Raw genomic sequence first — 20,909 nt, 5'->3', positions numbered from 1 at the left:
AATCAATGAGCAATATTTTCTTTTCATTCAATGAAACAGGCACCACTGACAGTGTCTTCACCTTAACGCCTTTACTTCCATCTATGCCAGGCTGGCCATCCATACCAGGTGGACCCTCAAGTCCCTCCCTCCCAACAACCCCACGTGGACCAGTGGAGCCCTCGGGACCCTTGGACGATCAGAAAACTTTATGTTAATGTTTAAGTTAAGGTTTCATTATATAAGCAGACAAGGAGTTTGTCCAACTCACTGGTGGCCCTTTGGTACCAGATGCACCTCTTGCCCCTGATTTTCCTTTCTGACCCTGAAACACAAAGAATTCATGTCAAGGTTCAGACATGGGTACATAAAAGAAAATACAGTAATAATAATATCCCAGTAATATTGGAAGAGGTGATTAAGTTACTCATAAATGTAAAATCTTGCAACTATTTATGTCCTTACTTGGTCACCTTTGGATCCTTTCAGTCCTGGTTGTCCCTTTGGTCCAGGTTTCCCCTGAAATGATTATTAGTGTTTGATTTAAAGATTGCAGTTTTTTTTATGGACAATTTTACACAATATTCATACAACTGAGTTTTACAGTTTACAAGAAAAAGTATACTTACAGGAAGGCCAGGGGCACCAGGATCCCCTCTTGCTCCATCAAAACCTATTTGACCCTGAAAATGTTTATTTTCTTCATTTCAATGCTGATTTTAACCCCGTTTGCACCAAAAATAATGTAAAAAGAGGAGCATATCACTTTTTTTTTAAACTTTACTTACAGTCTGCCCTGGGTCACCTGGTTCTCCTCTCTCTCCTCTGTCTCCAGGACGGCCCTGGATTAAGATTGGAAAACATAATAAACAATCAGGAAGAGCACACAGAGAACCAGCACTTGAAAAACTGCTAAATCTCGGAAACTCACTCTGTCACCTTCAGGACCTGGGAGACCTTCTAATTTGCTGTCATCCCCCTGTTCACCCTAATTGAGCAACATAGAAAAAAAAACAACTGCAATCAGTAGATTTTCCCTTAAATCCAGCAGTCTTTGCAAAATCAATGCATGCTTTGTTTGAAACACATGGCTTGCTCTCTTTATATGGATGGCAAATCATTACATGCACTATTACCCACAATGATTCCATTTTACATAAATGGAGCCAATATTTGTTCCAGGGTCTTTATGAGATTCATTAAACAATAGCCACAGATATGTGTATAATTTTAATAGGTATGTGCTGTGCATGTATCAAATGAAATAAATAATTGAAGAGCCCAGAAAGGAAAATAAAAAGCTGAAGTATAATTAGGGCTGAGCAGGGGCCAAGTAAATGAACGAAAATGTACTGTAGCAAAAATGATAAAAACAGAACTGTGACAGATCTGTATTTATCTGCACTATTTTTTATTGACAGTCATAAATTTTGCAATCATCCATGTGATTGGATGATATTGATTTAATTAGAGCACAAGCATAGCCATCATATCTAGGATATTGGCAAAGGGAAAATGACAAATATCCACATCCAGATGGCTTCTGCCAAGGGACTAAAAAAATTGCAAATTAGCATCTCACTAAAACTGTGGTGCAGTGAGTTACATTCTATGCTGCTCCTGTCAAATAAACACAAATTATGTGGCTAATCTCGCCAAAATCATGTGCAGAAGAGTCCAGGTGCTTGGCTAATTATATACACTTGATACACTGAGTTAATTGGGTGTGTCCTAGTTCATATCACTGATCAAATTAGAGATGACTTTGGGGATATTGCAAGGACAACAAGATAGACACAGGAAGCACTAATTAGAGACACAACTGAAGTTCAAGTGTATCCCCAAAAAACACTCCTGACCATGCACTCAAAGACAATGTGCTACATACATTGTTAGGAAGAGCTCATTAGACACAAAGAGCAACTGCCTATTAGAGGCAGTAAATAAGACTGGGAATGTACCTTTTCACCTTTTGGCCCAGGTGGTCCCAGTGGGCCTGGTGGTCCAGCGTGACCCTATGACAAGAAAATACGATTATGACCCAACCTCATTTCAGAACAGCAAGCTCTGAGCTTAAGCTTCACAGTGTGACGTGTTTGTAAGACAGAAGAAGAGCAGAAAAAACATCCGACTGCATCCAATAGTGTCACTGGCCTTTACTTCAATAGCGTGCATACAGTCATAAAATAATTAACTTGAATGAAAATGTTTATTTTACTACTTGATAAGATGAATCCCCAGGTTAATGATATTATTCCGTCTTATATGCAGTAATAGTGTTGCATTTTACTGTTATATTTTTTATAGATCGTCGTCTCATATATTCTCTGACTGGAGTAGGTGCCACTCATAGGGATCGTTTTGTACGCAAGAATCATCGCAATGACCCGTGAAAAAACATCCCTTTTTATGTGAGTCTGTACAGAGCCTGAAGATGAAAACCTGGCTGTTTGAATATTCCCCTCGGGTCTCTCATTTTTCATAACACCCCACAATTAGATGCTTGTATTAAACAAAGGCTTACCTGGTAACCTGATATGCCCGGGTCTCCTTGTTGGCCCATTCTCCCTGGAGCACCCTAGGGAAATATATATATTTAGCCCATATATACAAACACACTAATGAAGTCTTTTAGTCCTACTGTAAAGAATTTACCACTGGTCCGATGGTTCCTCTTGCTCCCTTCTGCCCAAAAAATCCTAGCTCTCCCGGCACACCGGCTGGCCCAGTCTCACCCAGATGACCTTGTTGACCTTTGCTCCCCTGGAGAAAGGCCATCAATGAGCAGCTATTCACTGAGCATACAAATAGCCCTAAGTAGTTGTGCAGTTAGTTTGTCAAAATCAAACATCTAATGCTAAAACTCTACTTGACAAGCACCTTCAGTGTTGTGCTTATTGAGGTTACAGACCTTTCTGTTTGTTTACTACTACAGCAGAGAACGTTTTAACTCCCAGTGCAAGAGAGTAAATTGACAGACATCCAAGATTGAAAGATGTATTTAGCTTCAAGCAAGTGAACCGACAAACCTTTTCTCCTGGCCTTCCTCTTTCCCCAATTTTGCCAGGTTTACCCTCCTGACCCTGATAACAGAAAATCAAACAGGGTTCTAGTGGACCAAAAGAGCTGTCTTTTTATTGGAACTGAATGAAATTTGGAGCTGGCTACCAAAACACTCACCCTCACGCCCACAAGCCCAGGAGGCCCAGGGGGTCCTTCCTTTCCTTTCAGGCCAAATTCACCCCTGTCTCCTGTGGTGCCCTCAGGACCAGCATCCCCCTTTTCACCCTGGGAAGAGTGGAACGAGTCAAATAAAAAGAAGAAAACCATGATCTAACAGTTGAGTGAGAATAAACTGGATTACTGTAACAATAATTACAAACATTCATAGCTTCATATATTTGAACAAAGTATCATTATTTATATCCAATAAAGTATTTTACAAGCCCAAAATAAATATGTTACAGTGTTTTATAAGCCATTAATGATACTGCCCACTGAGAGGCCTGCACAACAGCGGATGGAGATGCCTGCTGGTAGTGTAAGGAGTTAATATCTACCAGCCGGAGGAGTTTGATTCCGAGGAGAGCTTCAGGTTATATATAAAATCTTTAATGGTATTCAGCATTTCTGTACAGTAACAGACGTCTAAGCGCAGAAAAGGCAAGCGGTACAGCTAACTGTATCTAAAAGTCTTACTCCAGCACTCTGAGCTAGCTGCAGTTTCCAAGCTTGTAAATAGAGCTACAGCCGTTAAGCCAGGATGACACAAAAGCATGACTAATTTATTAGACCAAACAGGCACCGTACTGGAAATATTTCAGAGATAAAAAATAAATAAATAAATAAAAGTGTCATTTTGACTTGACATATTCTTTAAGGTGTTTGTGCTCCCAGAGTATCAAGTATCATAAGAAAGTAGGGCAAAGTTTGGCTGTAAATATGATGTTACATCATCAGAAATTATCATGAGGACAGATTTGTTTCACTGACAATTTCTTGGCCGTCTAACTTTTTACAGCCGAAATGTCGTCTTCTAAGAAAGTCTACCTGTCTTGCTGTCTGACAGTACTTTTTAGGAAAAGGCATAGTGGACCTTCTTCATGTAAAGTAACGAGAAATAAAACAGACTATCCCAAATGAGTATCTCATTAGAATGCAAGACTGAACTGAGGTGTCCCAAGAAACGCACTTAGACTTTAGAGAACACGGCATATTATTATTATGCCATTATTAACAGAGGAAAATGAGAACAACTTCAGTTTTTTTTCCAGCACTGTAGTCAGGCTGACAGTTCTGTCAGGTTTCATGGTCCTTTGTGGTTCAGTCACAGAGCAAAAATAAAATGCAACCTCCTTGTGACTAGGAAAAAGAGACTGAGAGAAATTGGTAAAGGTTTGCATTAATTGTTGTCTATAAATGTAGACACAGTTTCAATTTTGCAATCAATCTGAGGCAGCCTGGAACAATTACTGCAACTCAGTGCATGCATGTCATGTTGTTTGCATGACTTAACTGGTTCTATTCTGGTTCTATTTCTATATAAAATCAAGGATGCAGAGCATCTATGTCATTGTTTTGCACCAACTGTGTTGCACTCGCTGTATTCTTGGAGACATTTTTCAATTACTGTTTCAAATCTACGAGGTTCTGGCTGTGCTATGAATGTAATTAAGTTAACTGTGTGTAGTCACAGATCTGGTCCCTGCCTTCAAAGCAACCATTTCAAAGGCAACACGATCATAGTCACTATAATCTTAGCCGTGCCACGATCTTCAACCCCTGTTGATCCAGAGTGGCTGCATTAGTGCTAACTAGCACTGACATCATGAAGTTCTTTAAAAATAAAATTAGAACAATTCAAAAAATGTTCTTCATCTAAAACATCAACACATGTTTAAATCTCCAACCCCACTACCCCTTACCCTTAATTAACACTTTGTTATTAAGTCATCAGTCAACATTTATTAGCAGGGAATGAAGAGTGACCTTCATTACTCCTGATCTAGCCCTTTTACATTAGGTTCCAGGACATTTTAGAATCAATTTTAAGATTATTTAAATTACTTACAGAGTATGGTCTGACTCCCCAATATATTGCTCCTCGTTTATCACAGGACAACCATGTTCATATTCTAAGATGTAATTGTGAACTAATGCTGACTAATGGTGAAACAACAATCAAATGCTGTGATCCTTATTTTTAATCTAAATGCAGGCTGTTTAGTATTTCCGTTATCTGTTACAGGATTTTTATGTGTAAGTCATCGGCCCATGATCCATCACAATTCACAGGTTACTGCCTGTACAGCGTGACCAGAACCTTGAGAACGATTTTGGGTGAAGACACATTCAGCAATTAGTTTCTGACTGGTAGTTTGTTACTTTAGCCAAATGAGCTAATAACACTTTAATACAGGAGAAGCATTTATTTGGCAAAGTCAGGGACATTTTGCCACCTTCTCAAATAGAATACTGGCTGGTAGCTCTGACGAGACAAGACTGCAAGACATTTCAGTGAAAACAAATATAATGGGGTTCATACCATGTCAAAGTATCGTAATTACATAGTTTGGTAAACATTGTTTCTAAAAGTTTAATCTTGTGATTTTCTGCTGATGGTTTACATAATATTTGTGCAATAAACCACTACAATGCACCGATTTTCACTCCCCTTTCATTCCTCAAACAACAGCAAAAGCTGCTAATCTCTTCTGGTAGCTGCACTGTGGCCAGAAACCTCTCAAAGTAGTTTACTCCGCTGAACAGAAGAAAAAGTCCTGTACAGCATGAAGCTGAAAAGAATCTCAGGTTGCTTCTTCTAATCCTCAGTGTTCTCAGCTCACATTTTAGCACGTTGACAGAGCAAAAAGCGCTTTGTGGGTCCATCAGCCATACTTCCAACATTTTGGCTTTGCTGAATAGGCACACTTTTTATGCTTTTCCTCTTTTTTCTGTCACACTATCTGCCAGACAGCAGAGCTCCTAAAATAGCTTGCTATCTGTTTTCACTGAGCATCAACACAATGTACTCCAATTGTACAAAGGCCAATATCTCACAAACAATACTTGACTTGTTCTAATTACAGTAAGCTGCTACCGTAAACAGGAAAGTTTGCAAAGTTCACCGACAGCTTCAGGATAAAATTAATCAGCGTCGAAGTTAATAACAATTATTTAACTACTAGCTGAATAATTGATAAATGTTTTTATAATCACTCCGGGACTGTACAATTAAAAACAGTTAATACACATCTCTTTTTTTATATTTTTAAAGTATTTTAAAACTTGCCTTGGCACCATCAGGTCCACTTGGCCCAGCCTCCGCATCAATGCCTGGCTCACCCTGACAGACAAATCACAAAAACATTATAGTTGTATTTCTTCCTGATGACAAAGACGGTAATGAAATGGAAGCAAAAACAGATGTAATTGCACACTCAAACATTTAGCACTTTGTGTCGATTTTGGTGCAGACTAAATAAATCAAGTACATCATAATCATTAAGACATCACAGAAAGAAAACTTGGGAAACTCACTCTCTCGCCAATCAAGCCTTGTTCGCCGATGCTACCAGGTAGACCAATGTCACCCTGTCAAACAGTGAAGCGTGACCGTTAAGTTACCATCAATGTGTTAAATGTCTAACATGCAATCTTTGATATCAACAGGATAAATTTAATCAGTGCCACCTGTTATGAAAGGTACTACGATGTAAATCATGGGAGTAAAAACTGACTTTTTACAAAAGCTTAACTAACTAATAGCTTAACTTAATCTGCCAGCACAAAACTACTACCGGTACTTTTTGTGCTGAAAAGTAATGAAATTATTAACAATGGCAGCAAAGACAAAGACAGCAACCTGAGTGGATAAAAAGCATACAGGAACACAACAGTCACATATATACAAAAAGCAGTTCATACAGCTTTGGAATTAATGTTACTTTTTTAAAACTTGAACTTTGAGCAGTTACACTGTATTCACAGGTCGATACCTATCTTAGTAGATAAGTCCAAATCCAGTAGGTTATTCCTGTGCATCAATATTAAACCCACTGACGGGTCAAGGGAGTAACACCTATCCCATTACAGTGCAATATTGTAATGAAAAACCTTGAGTCTCGGATTTCATGTGGAGTTTAGTCTGACAGATACCTCTCAAATAAAAATTGTTGTAGACCTTCTGAACTCATATGATGTATGGAAAAACATTTGTCATAGAAGCACTACAGGGTCAAATAATCTCAGCTATATATATCCATAGCATCACAGAATGACCTGTAGCAGAAGTCTAAACAGACAGACACAGCCTTACCCATCATAGTTGGGTATGCCCTCAACTATGATGATGCCCTCTTAACTTCAGCATTGCACCTCGACTATATGACATATAATTTCACATGACATTTCCTTTCTAAAGTATCTACAGTGTTTTCTGGCTGTGTACAAAACTATTTTCAAGAAAAATGAGACCCTGTGGAAACTGGAGAACTATTTTTTGTTATACAAGTTTTATCTTTACTACAAGTTTGAGATCTGTTTTGCGTGTTTAAGAAATTGGCGTGTATAGAACAAACACACTAAACTTGATTTAGTGTGTTTGTTGATTTCACTAAACCATCTGATTGTGGAGATTTTCTCTCCAATATTGTTGGAATACAATATAAAGCAACTGTTGTTGTGAATTGGCACCGTATAACTAAAACTGAATTGATCTATTATATATAGTATCATTAAAATATTCAAAGAATGAATGGAAATCTATGCATGCAAGGAACAAGCCAGAATTGAAAGGCCTCCGAAATGAAAGGCCTCAGACTCTCAGGCGGCACAGCAATAAAAGCAGGCATGATTTTGTAGCGCAGAGCCCTGCATGGGCTCAGGAACACTTTTGAAACCCGCTGCCATTGAGCCCTGTTCATCTCTACATGTACAAATGCAAATTAAAAGTATTAGGCAAAAGAATAACCATATAAACGAGATCCAGAAACACTGCTGCTGCCTCCTGGGCTTGAGCTCACTATGCATGGAAAAAAGACAGGAAAATCCTGTGGCCTGATTTGAAATTCTTTTTGGAAATCCTGGAAACCGCATCCTCTGGTTTAAAGAGGAGCGGAATCGTCTGACATCCCTGATTGTATTGGGCTGCTTTAGCGCAAGTAATATGGACACATAGGTGCCATTAATGCTGATCGATACATACAGGCTTTAAAATAATAATAATAAATAGTCTTGTACCATTGCTGTACTGTATTCTGATTTTCTTTACATTTTATGCTACCGATAATTTGGGGAAAATGAGTCTGAATGTATTCAGTACTATATATTTCTGTAAAGCATAAAGCAAATAAATCACAATTTCTCAATGATCCCAGAGTAGACCTAAAACAATGTGACCTTTCTGGAGACACAAATGACATGATTAAATCATCAAAGGCAGTTTTGATATTATAATTCAATAAAAAAAAAGTGCAATTCTGACAACATATCATCCTCGTCACCTTCTCTCCAAGATCACCAGGCGGTCCTCTCTCTCCGGTCTTCCCTGGTAGCCCCTGTTAGGAACAGTCACAGCTTTATTATTCTATCCAAATGTAAAAGTCAGTTGGAGGCTTTACACAGACTGTGTGATCAACTTACACTCGGCCCAATCTCCCCAAGTGGCCCAGTCGTTCCTGGTGGCCCTGCTGGTCCCTGTGGCAATAAAACAGGAGCCTCAATAAAAAGGTTAAGAGCATTTTCTAATCTTGGACAAACCTCTGAAAGTGACATTAAAAGAGTAAAAAGAACAGGTGAAAAGAAACAAGTAATAGGCAGAAAGTTTGGATTTGTGAATATAAGTTAATCTGCAGCCATCACAACACAGAGCCAAAACTCCTAAAAGATGTAAAAACTGGGCTGCTGTCATAGAGACACAGTGAGGCTACAATAAGGCTGCCAGGGAAGGAGGAAGGAGATGGTGTAAATCAACTTGTCTCCAACTCACTACTTTTCTGCTTGTGTTTGTGAGATTTGGGAAGCATGAGAGAAAGAGGATTAGGCTGTCTAAGGCTTTTTCAAACAGGATAGAAGTTCCTAAGTAGGGTCAAAAATGAAGAAAATCAGTCTAAATATGCAGGGGCACGTAGGGTGCATAGTAGCTGCTACAGAGCTCTGAGTTATAGTAGACAATGAGATACTGATTTATGACGTATCTTCTAAGAAATTCTGCAACAGCTAGATTTTGCATAACTAAACCACATGGAGTGAACACCAGAGAAAAAATGTGACCAACAAAAGCAGCTATTGTTAAAGCTTCAAAAAAGTACTAAAACTCACTGGCTCTCCTGCAAGTCCTTTGGCTCCTGGAGGTCCAGAGTGGCCTTGGATACCCTGAAAATAATAGCCATTTGTTACACCCACACTCCAGGTACTCATAAATATTTTGAAATGCTATAACCCCCACGAGATAAACATAAACAACGCACACCTATGTCTTATCCACTACTATTGCTTACAACAAATTCAACACTGACCTAAAAGAAAGCTTTGTTAGCCCCAATAACTTACTTGAAATCCTTTAGGCCCAGATTCACCTGGCTCACCAAGTCTTCCCTGCAGACAATGACACACACAGAAAAATAGGTTTTGAAATGTGAGTAGCCAGTTAGATATAATTGTGTTGTTTCCATGTGTTAAAATTAGGATAGGGCTTGGTTCACTTTCTCTCTATCCTCGATTAGGTTTAACGTTACAGCTACATTTTGCATTGAAATCTCTGATAGCCACTAGAACCACAACCATTTCCTGACAAACAGGAAATTATCTTGGTAAAGTTTCTATCCATCAAAGTCAAGTTTGGTAAATGGAATCTGGACCCAAATTTGTGTGAGTGCATTTTGCTTTCATTATTTTCTTATGCCTAATAACTGCTGATGTATTTGCCAAATAACCAGGAGGTGCCAAGAGTAAGAACTGCCAAGCGTTCATGTCAAATAATTGAAGTGACAGTCATTTTGAAATGTATCAATAAGTTTAAAAAAAATTAACCTAATTCAGACCCGATTGTGTTCAAACCCAGAACAAAAATGATCTAATGGAGCTTTAAGACTGTTACAGCCAACTGATATTAAACAGAACCTGAGATCATATCTCACCAGCTGTTGTATATATTCACACCAAACTTGGCCCCTTTCTCATTTTCCAAACCGCACATCCTCAATTCCTTTTCCTCTTATCTTAGTCTCTACCACCAGAGTGGGGGTGCCTCAGTAAGAAAAAAATGCATTTCTCCCATCACAGTGCCAATGCTTTTAACACGATAAGATCAAATTGTGATTTTGCACCACTGAACTGCTGGACCTGCCTGTTGCTGCATGTACTAAAATAAATTGCTGCAAGTGTAAACGATCTTTGCTGTCAGTTACTTTAGATTTATATTTGAAGAAATGTGTTTACCTTTAATTGACCATTTTTACATTACTGTATTTTTACTTTTATCCCTCCAGTTTTGTGCACACCCACCCTCTTACTTTAGCGTTTCTGGTCAAAATTGACTAGTCAGTTTTAGCAGCTCTTAAATTAGCATAACAGACATTTTTCACCACCAAATTCAGTTCAATGAGTCGTTCAGTGGGCCATTCAGGGGGTCAGGGGCCAGGGTCATCACTTTTATATTTTCAAGTGCATAGTGTGGAGGATGCCATAAGGCCTTGAGGCAATCAGATGTAAAACACAATATTTCTGAGTGTTTTAAGTTGTAAATTGAGGCGATTTGACCCGAAAATGACAGGAAGGTTATTTATGTAACTTTTGCAACGCTCACTGCTCAACTAATAATGGTTAATACATTACAAAAGTGTAATAAAATGAATTATTTGTTCATTTAAGAATCTGCAGAACACTGTGAACCAGCTGAGGACATTACAGCTGGAGTAATGCTTCCATCACAGTGGAACCAAACCTGATGATCATCATATACATGCAACATTAAATACTGAACTTCTACAGTATCAACAGTGCCCGTTTATCTGAAATGCTATTTCTGAGAAAGCTGGAAGGCTAAATGATCAAATGCAACCAGGATTTGTGCTAATGCAAAAAATTACTGTTAGAAGAAATTTCGTCACCATGTCTCCAGGGAGGCCCAATTTTCCTCGTGGACCATCAGGGCCCTGCAAAGAAAAAAAAAAACCATCGGTTAACTGAGCTTTTTCAAATCCCCCAGAGTTTAAGTGTTTCTCACTGACAAGCACTACCAGCACCATCAATATTTTAATGCTCTTTGATTTAAGACTCAGTTGTTAAATTTGTTTTTAACAAGAGTGCCCTCTAAAGATTCTTCAGATGCTAAAAACAGTTAATAACCACAGTCTTCAGAGCAAAGTCTCTTGTAAAGATTCTCATGATTTGTCGTTTTCTCTGCAGAAATTTGAGCCATTTGTTTTTCATGGAGCATATTTGATGTGCGTAATCAGGAAACCTAATGACAAACATTCCTCAAAGGCAGCTGCAGAATAATATGACCAGCAATGAATCCCTGCGCGTTAACTGAACATCACACTCTGCGTATCTTGTAACTAGCATCACCTTTGATTTTTTTGACCATGTGTATTAATGTTTCTCCCAAGCTTGCAGATCTAACTAAATTAAACCATATCCCACTTTTAAAGAAGGTAGAAGATGATCTGGCTAGATGGAAATGTCTACCCATATCACTCATGGGAAGGGTTGCCGCTATAAAAATGATGGTCTTACCAAAAATAAATTATTTATTCTCAATGATTCCAACTAAACCGCCACAAGATTGGTTCAGATCTCTAGATTCATGTATGTCCAAATTCCTTTGGAAAAATAAACCCCCACGTATAAGCTTAAAAACACTACAAAAGACCAAGGATAAAGGAGGACTAGAACTGCCTAACTTTCAGCACTACTTCTTAGCCAACAGGCTTCAGTTTATCTCAGGATGGCTAAAACACACCCTCTTAGATGAACCTTGGCTAGATGTAGAACAAGCACTCTGCAATAATCTAGAGATCTCAGACCTACCATTTATCAGCTCAAACATCCAACGACATGAATGCTTTAAAAGCATCAACATCAGCTCTTCTCTGACAGCATGGTGGGAGTTTCTAAAATTGACGGCGTCTTCATTAATCCCATGCAAACGTACACCTATCTGGAACAACCCTGACATATTACAAAACAATAATATGATAAACTTTTCAGATTGGAGTGATAAAGGAATCAAATATTTAGAACATATACTAGAAGGAACAGAATTTATTTCATTTGACGGACTAGTTACACAATATGGGATCAACAAGAAAAGATTTTTAGAATATCAACAAATTAAATCCATAGTAAAAAAGAAATTTAAACCGGGTCAAGTTGAACTACAAACACCACCAAGTGTGGTTCAATTTCTTACTCTTAAACCCCCCAAATTACTATCCAAAATATACAGAATGCTTTCTAAAACAGATGAATCAATATCACTTCCTATTGCAAAATGGGAAGCGGATTTATCAGTTAACTTAGACCTAAACTTCTGGTCTCAGATTTGCTTAAAAACCTTTCATCTAATTAGAAATCCCAGTCTTCAATTAATTCAATACAAAATATTACATAGAGTGCACTATACAGGTCATCGGATGTTCAAGATGGGCTTTACGTCTACCAACAACTGCTCACACTGTCAAACCAATTCACCGGACAATTATATCCACGCTCTTTGGTTCTGTCCACCAGTTCAGAAGTTTTGGCGCGAGATATGTGAAGACTTATCGAAGTGTCTGAAATGTAACATTCCAACTTCCCCCTTAGTGTGTTTGTTGGGCAGCTTAGATAATGTCACTTCAGATAAGAATATCGCCCATATGGTTTTCACTGCCCTATGCATAGCCAAGAAAACAGTCCTCATGAACTGGAAAAATAAAAATAATCTTAATTCTAACCAATATAGAAATTATCTATTAGATTACATTAGTCTTGATACAGCCTCTGCCACCACATCAGATCAATTGCTCTGGGCTCCTTTGATCAGCTCCATCACCTAGTGGGGGTGGGGGGTCATAGTTTGGTCCCGCCTTCACTGTTGTGATTGGTGTGGGGGTAGGGACAGCCTTAGGGCGTCGGGGGGTTCCCCGGAGGCATCTTCCTTGGGGGGCTCAACCCGGGGTAGCGGTCATGTCCGGTTAGGGGCTCTGTTGGCTCTCTGGTGACTGTTTCCTCGCGGCTGCGTGCAGCGGGGCTAGGGGAGGGTCTGTGCTGACGGACGTGGGTTACTGACCTGGTAGCCTGGCTGCCCCTGGGTGGGTCCGGGATGGGCGTGAGGTTCTGGGGGCGCTCCGTCTCTGGGCTGGGACCCGGACCGGGCCTCGGGGGCTTGGGTCCTGGTTGGTGTGTTGCCGGGGTTGTGGGCGGGTGGGTGCATGGGGGCCCAGCCCTGGAGCAGGGTGCCGCCGGTGCGTCGAGCCACCTGGGGGGCTCTTCAACTGGTGGGGGAGATTGTCACATCTTGCAGGAGCTTTCCTCTCCTCAGGAGCTCCCTCTGCAGGAGGGGGAGATACAGGAGAGGTGGAGGAAGATCTCAGCCTGGGTGTTTATTGTCTTATGTAGTCTGGAAGATGAGTGGATGGTGGGGTGGGTGCAGTTTTCTCTGTGGTGGGGTTGGGTGGACTGTCCCGGGCTCTGTGGGGCCGGGCGGCGCTGCTGCACTGGGCCCGGTCTGGATGGGCCTGGGCCCCCTTTCCCTGGCGGGTCGCGGAGTATGGGGGTGCCTACTGGGGTCAGCGGGGGAGCTGGCCCCAGGGAGGGGTCACTTGCCCCTCCCTTCCTTCCCTCCCCATCTCCAGCTGCCTCCCTCTTCCCGCTCCACCACAACCACCCACACATGCAGGGCCTTGGAGTAGGGGTATGTCACCAGGGTGCAGAGGAGGCTACCCCCCCCTCTGTCCCCTTCTGGCTGCCTCTGCCTCAATTTTATCCCACAACTTAGACATTCACATTACTCACACTCTCATTACACATACATATAGGATCTTGGGGGTGGGCACGATACACGGAGTCCAAAGTACCATCAGGGTGTACACCCCACCCCTGGCATCGTTGCCCACCTCTCAATTTTAAATACACGTAGACATTGAGGGCTAGCAGGAGGGACCATGCGCTTACCTGCTGCTCTCTGGCAGGTAGCTCCAAGCCCTCCTGGGTTTTAAATGCACCTTAGAACACACATGCATCAACATTACAATGAGCGGGTGGAGGGAGGTTCGGAGTCTTCTCTCACCCCCGTTCTCTGCGACCTGCTGGAGCAGGGGGGCTAGGACTAGGAGGAGGAGTTGGCCGTCCGACTGCGGTCTGGAGTGTGGAGCCTTCCTGCTGCTGCGGAGTCGGGGCGGTCTGCCTCCCCCCACCGCAGGGAAAAGGGAAACACCACCTGGGTCTGGGTGCAGTTCCCCGCTCAAGGGGCGGGGGCACCTAGACCCGGTTTGTAGAGTACGCTTGGGGAGTGTGATCGTGTGTACAACGTCTCTTTATGTCTGTCTCCACGTTGGTTGAGTGTGGAGTAGCCGGCGAGCACTGTGAGGGTCCTGTTTTTTGACTTTTCCAGTGCTTTCAACACCATCAGGCCGACCCTCCTGGGTGATAAGTTAGCAGCGATGCAGGTGGATGCTTCTCTGGTGTCCTGGATTGTTGATTACCTGACAGGAAGACCACAATATGTACGTCTCCCACAGTGTGTGTCTGACAAGGTGATTAGCAACACAGGGGCACCACAGGGGACTGTCCTCTCCCCCTTCCTCTTCACCCTCTACACCACAGACTTCAGCCACTGCACAGAGACCTGCCATCTTCAGAAGTTTTCTGATGACTCTGCGGTGGTTGGATGCATCAGCAGGGATGATGAGACAGAGTACCGGGCTGTGGTCGACTCCTTTGTCACGTGGTGTGAGCAGAATCATCTGCAGCTCAACGTGGCAAAGACCAAGGAACTGATCGTGGACTTCAGGAAGACCAGGAAACACTTGACCCCTGTTTCAATTCAGGGGGTCAGTGTTGACATTGTGGAGGACTATAAATACCTTGGAGTACACATTGACAATAAACTGGACTGGGCTAAAAACACCACAGCACTTTACAGGAAGGGCCAGAGTCGTCTCTATTTTTTGAGGCGACTGAGGTCCTTCAACATCTGCCAGAAAATGCTGAGGATTTTCTATGAGTCTGTGGTGGCCAGTGCGATCCTCTATGCTGTTGCATGCTGGGGGAGCAGGCTGAGGGTCGCAGATGCCAACAGACTTAATAAACTGATCCGTAAGGCCAGCAATGTTGTGGGGATGGAGCTGGACTCCCTCAAGGTGGTGTCGGAGAGGCGGATGCTGTCCAAGATAAAGACAATGTTGGATAACACCTCCCACCCACTCCATGACATGTTGGTCAGCCACAGGAGCTCGTTCAGTGAGAGACTGAGATTACCGAAAAGCACCACTGAACGACACAGGAAATCATTCCTGCCTGTGGCCATCTCCCTGTACAACGCATCCACTTAACACACTGTTTGCTGCTACAGCTACACATGTTTCTTTTCCAAATATTTATTTATAAGTGACTTATGTATGTATGTATGTATGTATGTATGTATGTATGTATATATATTGTACTATTCTTAGTTAGCGTATTGTCTGTCTTGTCTTAATGTTGGTTTAAAATGGAGCACTGTAACAAAAAATAATTTCCCCCAGGGATCAATAAAGTATTCTGATTCTGATTCTGATTCTGATAAGTGCATATGAGAGCATGAGGGTGGGAATGGATGTTTGTATCTGTGTGTGCCTGTATGTCTGTGTCTATATGTCAGGTTGGGTGTCAGGCGCCACCTCTCTGGGGACATCTCAGGCCCTCCAAGGTTTGGAGGCCTATCTCCCCCTACCACCACTTCCCCTGCCAGTGGCGGACCCCCTCAGACATCGGTGCGTTGGTGGTTCTTTGTGTCCGGGGATGGGCGTCCAGGTACACACCGGCTCACTCCTTGGCGGCCGCTTATCGGGGCCTGGAGCCTGGGGCTCGCTCGGGCCACTTCGGAGGTGGGGTGCCCCCGGCCTCTCGGCCTGGGGCTCGGTCACTCAGGCGCAGCTGGCTGCCGGCGGAGCTCACGGGCGCGTCACTGCAACTCCCCCTGGCTTCTGCTCCGCGGCTGCTGAGTGAGCCCTCATCTGGGACTCTCCTCAGCTCTTTCCAGGACAGTGGCGCAGCTGCCCCTCTGTTGGTCTTCCTTGGTCTCTTGTGTTCTGGGGGCCTCTGGATGTCTGGAGTTTTGATCTCATCCACACCTGCTTCACGCCCTGGAGGACGGGGCTGTGGCCCCCCCACACCCTCTAGCAGATTATTACATGAAGGAACCTTTTAAAAAAACAAAAAACAAGCGCGTCCATGCTCACAGGTGTACACACGGGTGATCACACCCACAAACTACACCCTTTTTGGCTCCTACCTCAAAGCACACTGTGTTCTGTTGATCTTATGTGCTGCACAATAATGTTTAACATTTAGTATTTACTGTCATATTCCCATATATCATTGTGATGTTGTTTATTCTATTACTCTTGTTCTCTTCTGCTTGCTTTCTTTTTTCTTTCTCAGCAGGTGATCCAGGTGATTGATATATGCATTTTTTTTTTCTCTGCCCGTTCTGTTGGTTTTTGTCTTTTGCCCTTCTCCCCCGTCCCTCTTCTTAGCTGTTTCTCTTTCCCTCTTTCTTTCTCCCCTTCTTTCCCCCAGTCAAGTCTGTCCCGTATTCAGTAAGTGAAAATAAAATAAACAATAAAAGGTGAATCAAATGGACCATTACGGCAAGGCTGGGATGGTCAGTTTGGTAAAGTAAATCCGTTGGGCATCTTTCTTTGCCTTTAGACAACAATTCTGATGGCAAAAGAGCCAAACGGGACAGGAAAAAAAAACAAAAAAAAAAACACAGTCTTCAGAACAAAGTCTCTTGTAAAGATTCTCATGATTTGTCGTTTTCTCTGCAGAAATTTGAGCCATTTGTTTTTCATGGAGCATATTTGATGTGCGTAATCAGGAAACCTAATGACAAACATTCCTCAAAGGCAGCTGCAGAATAATATGACCAGCAATGAATCCCTGCGCGTTAACTGAACATCACACTCTGCGTATCTTGTAACTAGCATCACCTTTGATTTTTTTGACCATGTGCTCACCTTTATTCCTGTAGATCCTTTCTCCCCCACTGGGCCATCTGGACCTCTTGGACCCTATGCAAAGAAATAAAAGCTGAGGAATAGTTTGAGAAACACTGGCCTTTAACAGACCTAAAGGGGATGTTGTTTAACAAATAAAGTTAATGATTTTGGGCAATTAATCTCCATTTTTGTCATTCCCATTTAGCAGAGCCTGGGAGGCAGTGCTTCTGGTTTGATTGCATACTATGGTTTAGCCCACACTGGAGAGACATCATCAAAGATTGTGGCTATTTAGCAAATAGTTTGCATCTGGATATTAGCTCCACACAGTGCCCACACTGTGAACACTTTGTCCTCATTTTTCCAAGACTACGCACAGCAGTGCTGCCTTCACACTAAAGTAATTTTGAAGAAGCCTTGGGAAAGGCTAAAAATCCTTTAGCTGATTCATACTTGCTTTTAAAATGAACAAAACTGTTTAGTCAATACTTAAGAACTGATTCTGTGTGATTCTAGTTCTTTTTCCTTTTCTAAGTATCCTAAATAATGCAAACAGAGTAGAATATATACAGAGCGCTAATTTAATGCTATTTCCATTAAGCTGTCAGAATAAAATTATGCTTTCTGTTGTTCAGAAACTCAGCAGTGTTAGGAGTGAGAAACCTTTTGAGGTAGTAACTGTGTTCAGCTTGTGTTCAAAACTTGTGTTAAACAGGTTGTAAAATATACATTTAATTTAATAAGAAACTGAAATTGAGATTAATAGATTCACTCAAAAAGTCTGTTTCCTTAAATATAATGTTTTGTCTGATAATGAGAAATATTTACACGTCAGTAGGATCATTTTAACTGTTTCCTGTTTAAATAATTTTTTAAATCACGTCTCACTTTCTTGATGCATAATAGGAGAGTAAGTGATCATAATTCAAGATACTCTGACTTGTTTCCAACAAATCTTTAAACAGATTCATACAATTTCATTAGATTTCTAATCTAACTTCACCTACAATCATTTTTTTCACTTATTTAGCACAAAAGACAAGGTTGACTATGTTATTTATTCAGACTGAACATCTAAAGTGCAAACATTTAGCATCCATCCATCCTTCCACTGATAATCATTTTTCACATCCTTTTAACTGGGACAGGAACATTAGTTTGAAGTTCACTCGCACTCAGTCTTTCTTTATTTCTTAAAAAAAAGAAAAAAGAAATGAATGGTGCAGTCAAATCACTAGAAAGAAAATTATTTTAATGAATAACCTGCAAATACCTAAAATGCCTAATGTGATGACTGAAAATTTAGTTCTATTTATAGTAATTAGGCAGGATAAAAGCATTGAGCTCTGTGACCCTGTAGAAGTACAACATAACAAGGGCAAACAAAAACATATAAAAGTCCTGTTTATTACAGTCATGTAAAAAAGGAAGTTTTCACTGCACTCTTTCAGAGCCCTATGAAACACTAAGTACACCTTTACTGCTTCCATAGGAATTAAGAAGGAAAGTATCCACCAGGTGCTGCAAATTACCCTTCACTAAATGATCAGCAAGTGACCACATGTTGACATAATGCCACAATATTCCCAGGAGTGGACATTTCAGCAAACTCATATCTGATTCAGACTGTCTAATTCTTATAGAAATTGCAAAAAAAACCCAAAAAAACCCTACATGTCAAACTGAACAGGCCTCAGTCAGCACAACAAAAGTTAAAGTTCACGACAGTACCAATACATAAAGACAGAATTTTGGCTTATTTGGAAGAGCTGCCAAGAGAAAGCCTCTTCTCTGTAAAAAGAACATGGCAGCACAGCTTAGGTCTACAAAGTTGCATCTGAACAATCCACAAGACCTTTGGAACAATATACTTTGGTCAGACAAGACCTTGTGGGAGATGTTTGGTCGTAATGCCAGCGTCACTTCTGGTGAAAGTCAAATACAACGTGTCAACATCTCATACGAATTATCGAGAATGGTGGTGGAAGGATGATGGCTTGGACTTATTTTATAGTCACAGGACGAGGAAACTTTTCAGACCATAAACGCTTCCGTAACAAAAGTCCCTCAAAAACTGACAGTCTGATAAAATAATATAGAAAAAGACTACTTCAGTTTACTGATGCTAAAAGCTTTTCTACAAGCTACTGAATCATGATATATGATATGATATATATGCAGGTTTTCACAGGATGCTGCAGGCTTGTGAAAACTTTAATGTTTGTATGTGTGTAGGTACTTATAAAAATTATTTCTATAACAGACACAAATGTATAGCAGTCACATATGGATATATTTTGCATGTGAGATGAATCATTAGGGACAAATTAAGTCTTTCCACCAAGTGGGTGAGTACCTGGAAAAAACAAAACAAAAATACTGGCAGCGACCCGTGGTAGCCCTCAGCCTCCTATGTATGCACCTGAGGTATCGGTTTCAAAGTTATTTCAAAGTTAGCCAAGTTATTCGCATATACAGGATTTTCAGAAAATTTGACCCCTTGACCTCAACCAAGAGGTCAAGGTCACAGATTCAAACTATGATACACCTATGGTATCCATTTAAAACTCCTACACCGCTTCATTCACGAGTTATCATAGTCAAAGGTTTTTCAGCAAGCTTGACCTCTGACCCTTGATCTTGAGGTTGAGGTCACTGAGATTCAAACTCAACTGAGATTTTTAGTAGCTACGCCTTTGGTATCAAATTCAAAATCTTACATTACCTTATTCTCAAGTTACTGCATTCACAAACTTGGGTGTCCACATCACGCGCCCACCATGCCCACCTGGGTGACAACTATACCCCATTAGCCTTTAACGGCTGAGGGGTAAAAATGTGGCTAAAATGACATATTAGCTCAATTATTTATTTTGTCCAAAATTTTGCACTCTTCCATTAAAGTCTATAACTCCTTAATTATATTATGCAAAGCTGGAAAACAATGAAGCACCAGTGACAGATTTAAACCTGCAGATGCAGCAAGATTCTGAGATAAGCTGCTACATCTTCTATATAGAAAGATATACAGATGGAGGCTCACTGAGGTTATCTTCTAAAATGATCTGTGGTTTTGCATTATAGAAAAGTACTTTAAGAGACGTCATTATGTCTGGATCTTTTGGAGACAATTAGAGCTGAGGTAATGTTACACAGTTCATCTTCTCATTATTGTGGAAAAAAAAGAAAAAACAACTATTGTTACTGCAACTGGGGATGTAAAATTACAATTACAATAAATCAGGGCTTTAAGCAGTCACAGTAATGGCAGAGGCTGAGTAAGACTGTAGAAGTGTAAGCTAGCATTTCAACAGAAATAGTGACACTAGTGTTTAGCAGCCATGGTGCCTTTTAGCAGGTTACTGGACATGGATCATGATGCTAATTTCATTTGCTGGGTGCAAACATAATTATGGTGTATTATTTATTAACAGACAGTAATTAAGAGTCACATAATTTTTGAAGTCTTGAGTTTTAAACAAAGTTTTTCATTTTAAATATAAAGTTTTCATGCTTTTATTTTTTTTGAAGTCTTCAGTTTTAAACATAAAGTTTCCATTTTAAATATGAAGTTTTCATTATTTTACATATAAAGTTTTCAATTTAAGGTTTGCATCGTTTTAAGTATAAGGTTTCATGCTTGTTTTTTGAAGTTTTCATTTTATAATATAAGGTTTCCATCCTTGTATTTTTTGAAGTTTTCATTTTACATATTAGGTTTTCATCATTTTTAAATATAAA

At 40.7% G+C, this 20,909-nt stretch overlaps 1 protein-coding gene across 1 annotated transcript in view; it reads right to left on the bottom strand.

Annotated features, from left to right (window-relative positions):
* Positions 1-20,909, bottom strand: part of col27a1b (collagen, type XXVII, alpha 1b) — a 72,865-nt gene that overhangs the window by 9,009 nt on the left and 42,947 nt on the right. The window contains exons 29-47 of the mRNA XM_085368563.1: positions 17,187-17,240; positions 11,091-11,135; positions 9,532-9,576; positions 9,301-9,354; positions 8,623-8,676; positions 8,484-8,537; positions 6,520-6,573; positions 6,272-6,325; positions 3,160-3,267; positions 3,009-3,062; positions 2,635-2,742; positions 2,504-2,557; positions 1,941-1,994; positions 911-967; positions 768-821; positions 609-662; positions 445-498; positions 251-304; positions 62-169 (exon numbers count right to left, since the gene is read on the bottom strand). Coding sequence (XP_085224689.1) covers positions 62-169; positions 251-304; positions 445-498; positions 609-662; positions 768-821; positions 911-967; positions 1,941-1,994; positions 2,504-2,557; positions 2,635-2,742; positions 3,009-3,062; positions 3,160-3,267; positions 6,272-6,325; positions 6,520-6,573; positions 8,484-8,537; positions 8,623-8,676; positions 9,301-9,354; positions 9,532-9,576; positions 11,091-11,135; positions 17,187-17,240 — 1,173 coding nt within the window. The remainder of the gene's footprint in view (positions 1-61; positions 170-250; positions 305-444; positions 499-608; positions 663-767; positions 822-910; positions 968-1,940; positions 1,995-2,503; positions 2,558-2,634; positions 2,743-3,008; positions 3,063-3,159; positions 3,268-6,271; positions 6,326-6,519; positions 6,574-8,483; positions 8,538-8,622; positions 8,677-9,300; positions 9,355-9,531; positions 9,577-11,090; positions 11,136-17,186; positions 17,241-20,909) is intronic.

The sequence above is a fragment of the Diplotaxodon limnothrissa genome, linkage group LG12 (genome assembly GCF_057381915.1).
Source record: "Diplotaxodon limnothrissa isolate DT_005_m linkage group LG12, D_limnothrissa_male_GT1.1, whole genome shotgun sequence".
Taxonomy (NCBI): domain Eukaryota; kingdom Metazoa; phylum Chordata; class Actinopteri; order Cichliformes; family Cichlidae; genus Diplotaxodon; species Diplotaxodon limnothrissa.
Note: the sequence above shows the minus strand (reverse complement) of the source record. Positions and strands in the feature narration are given on the sequence as shown.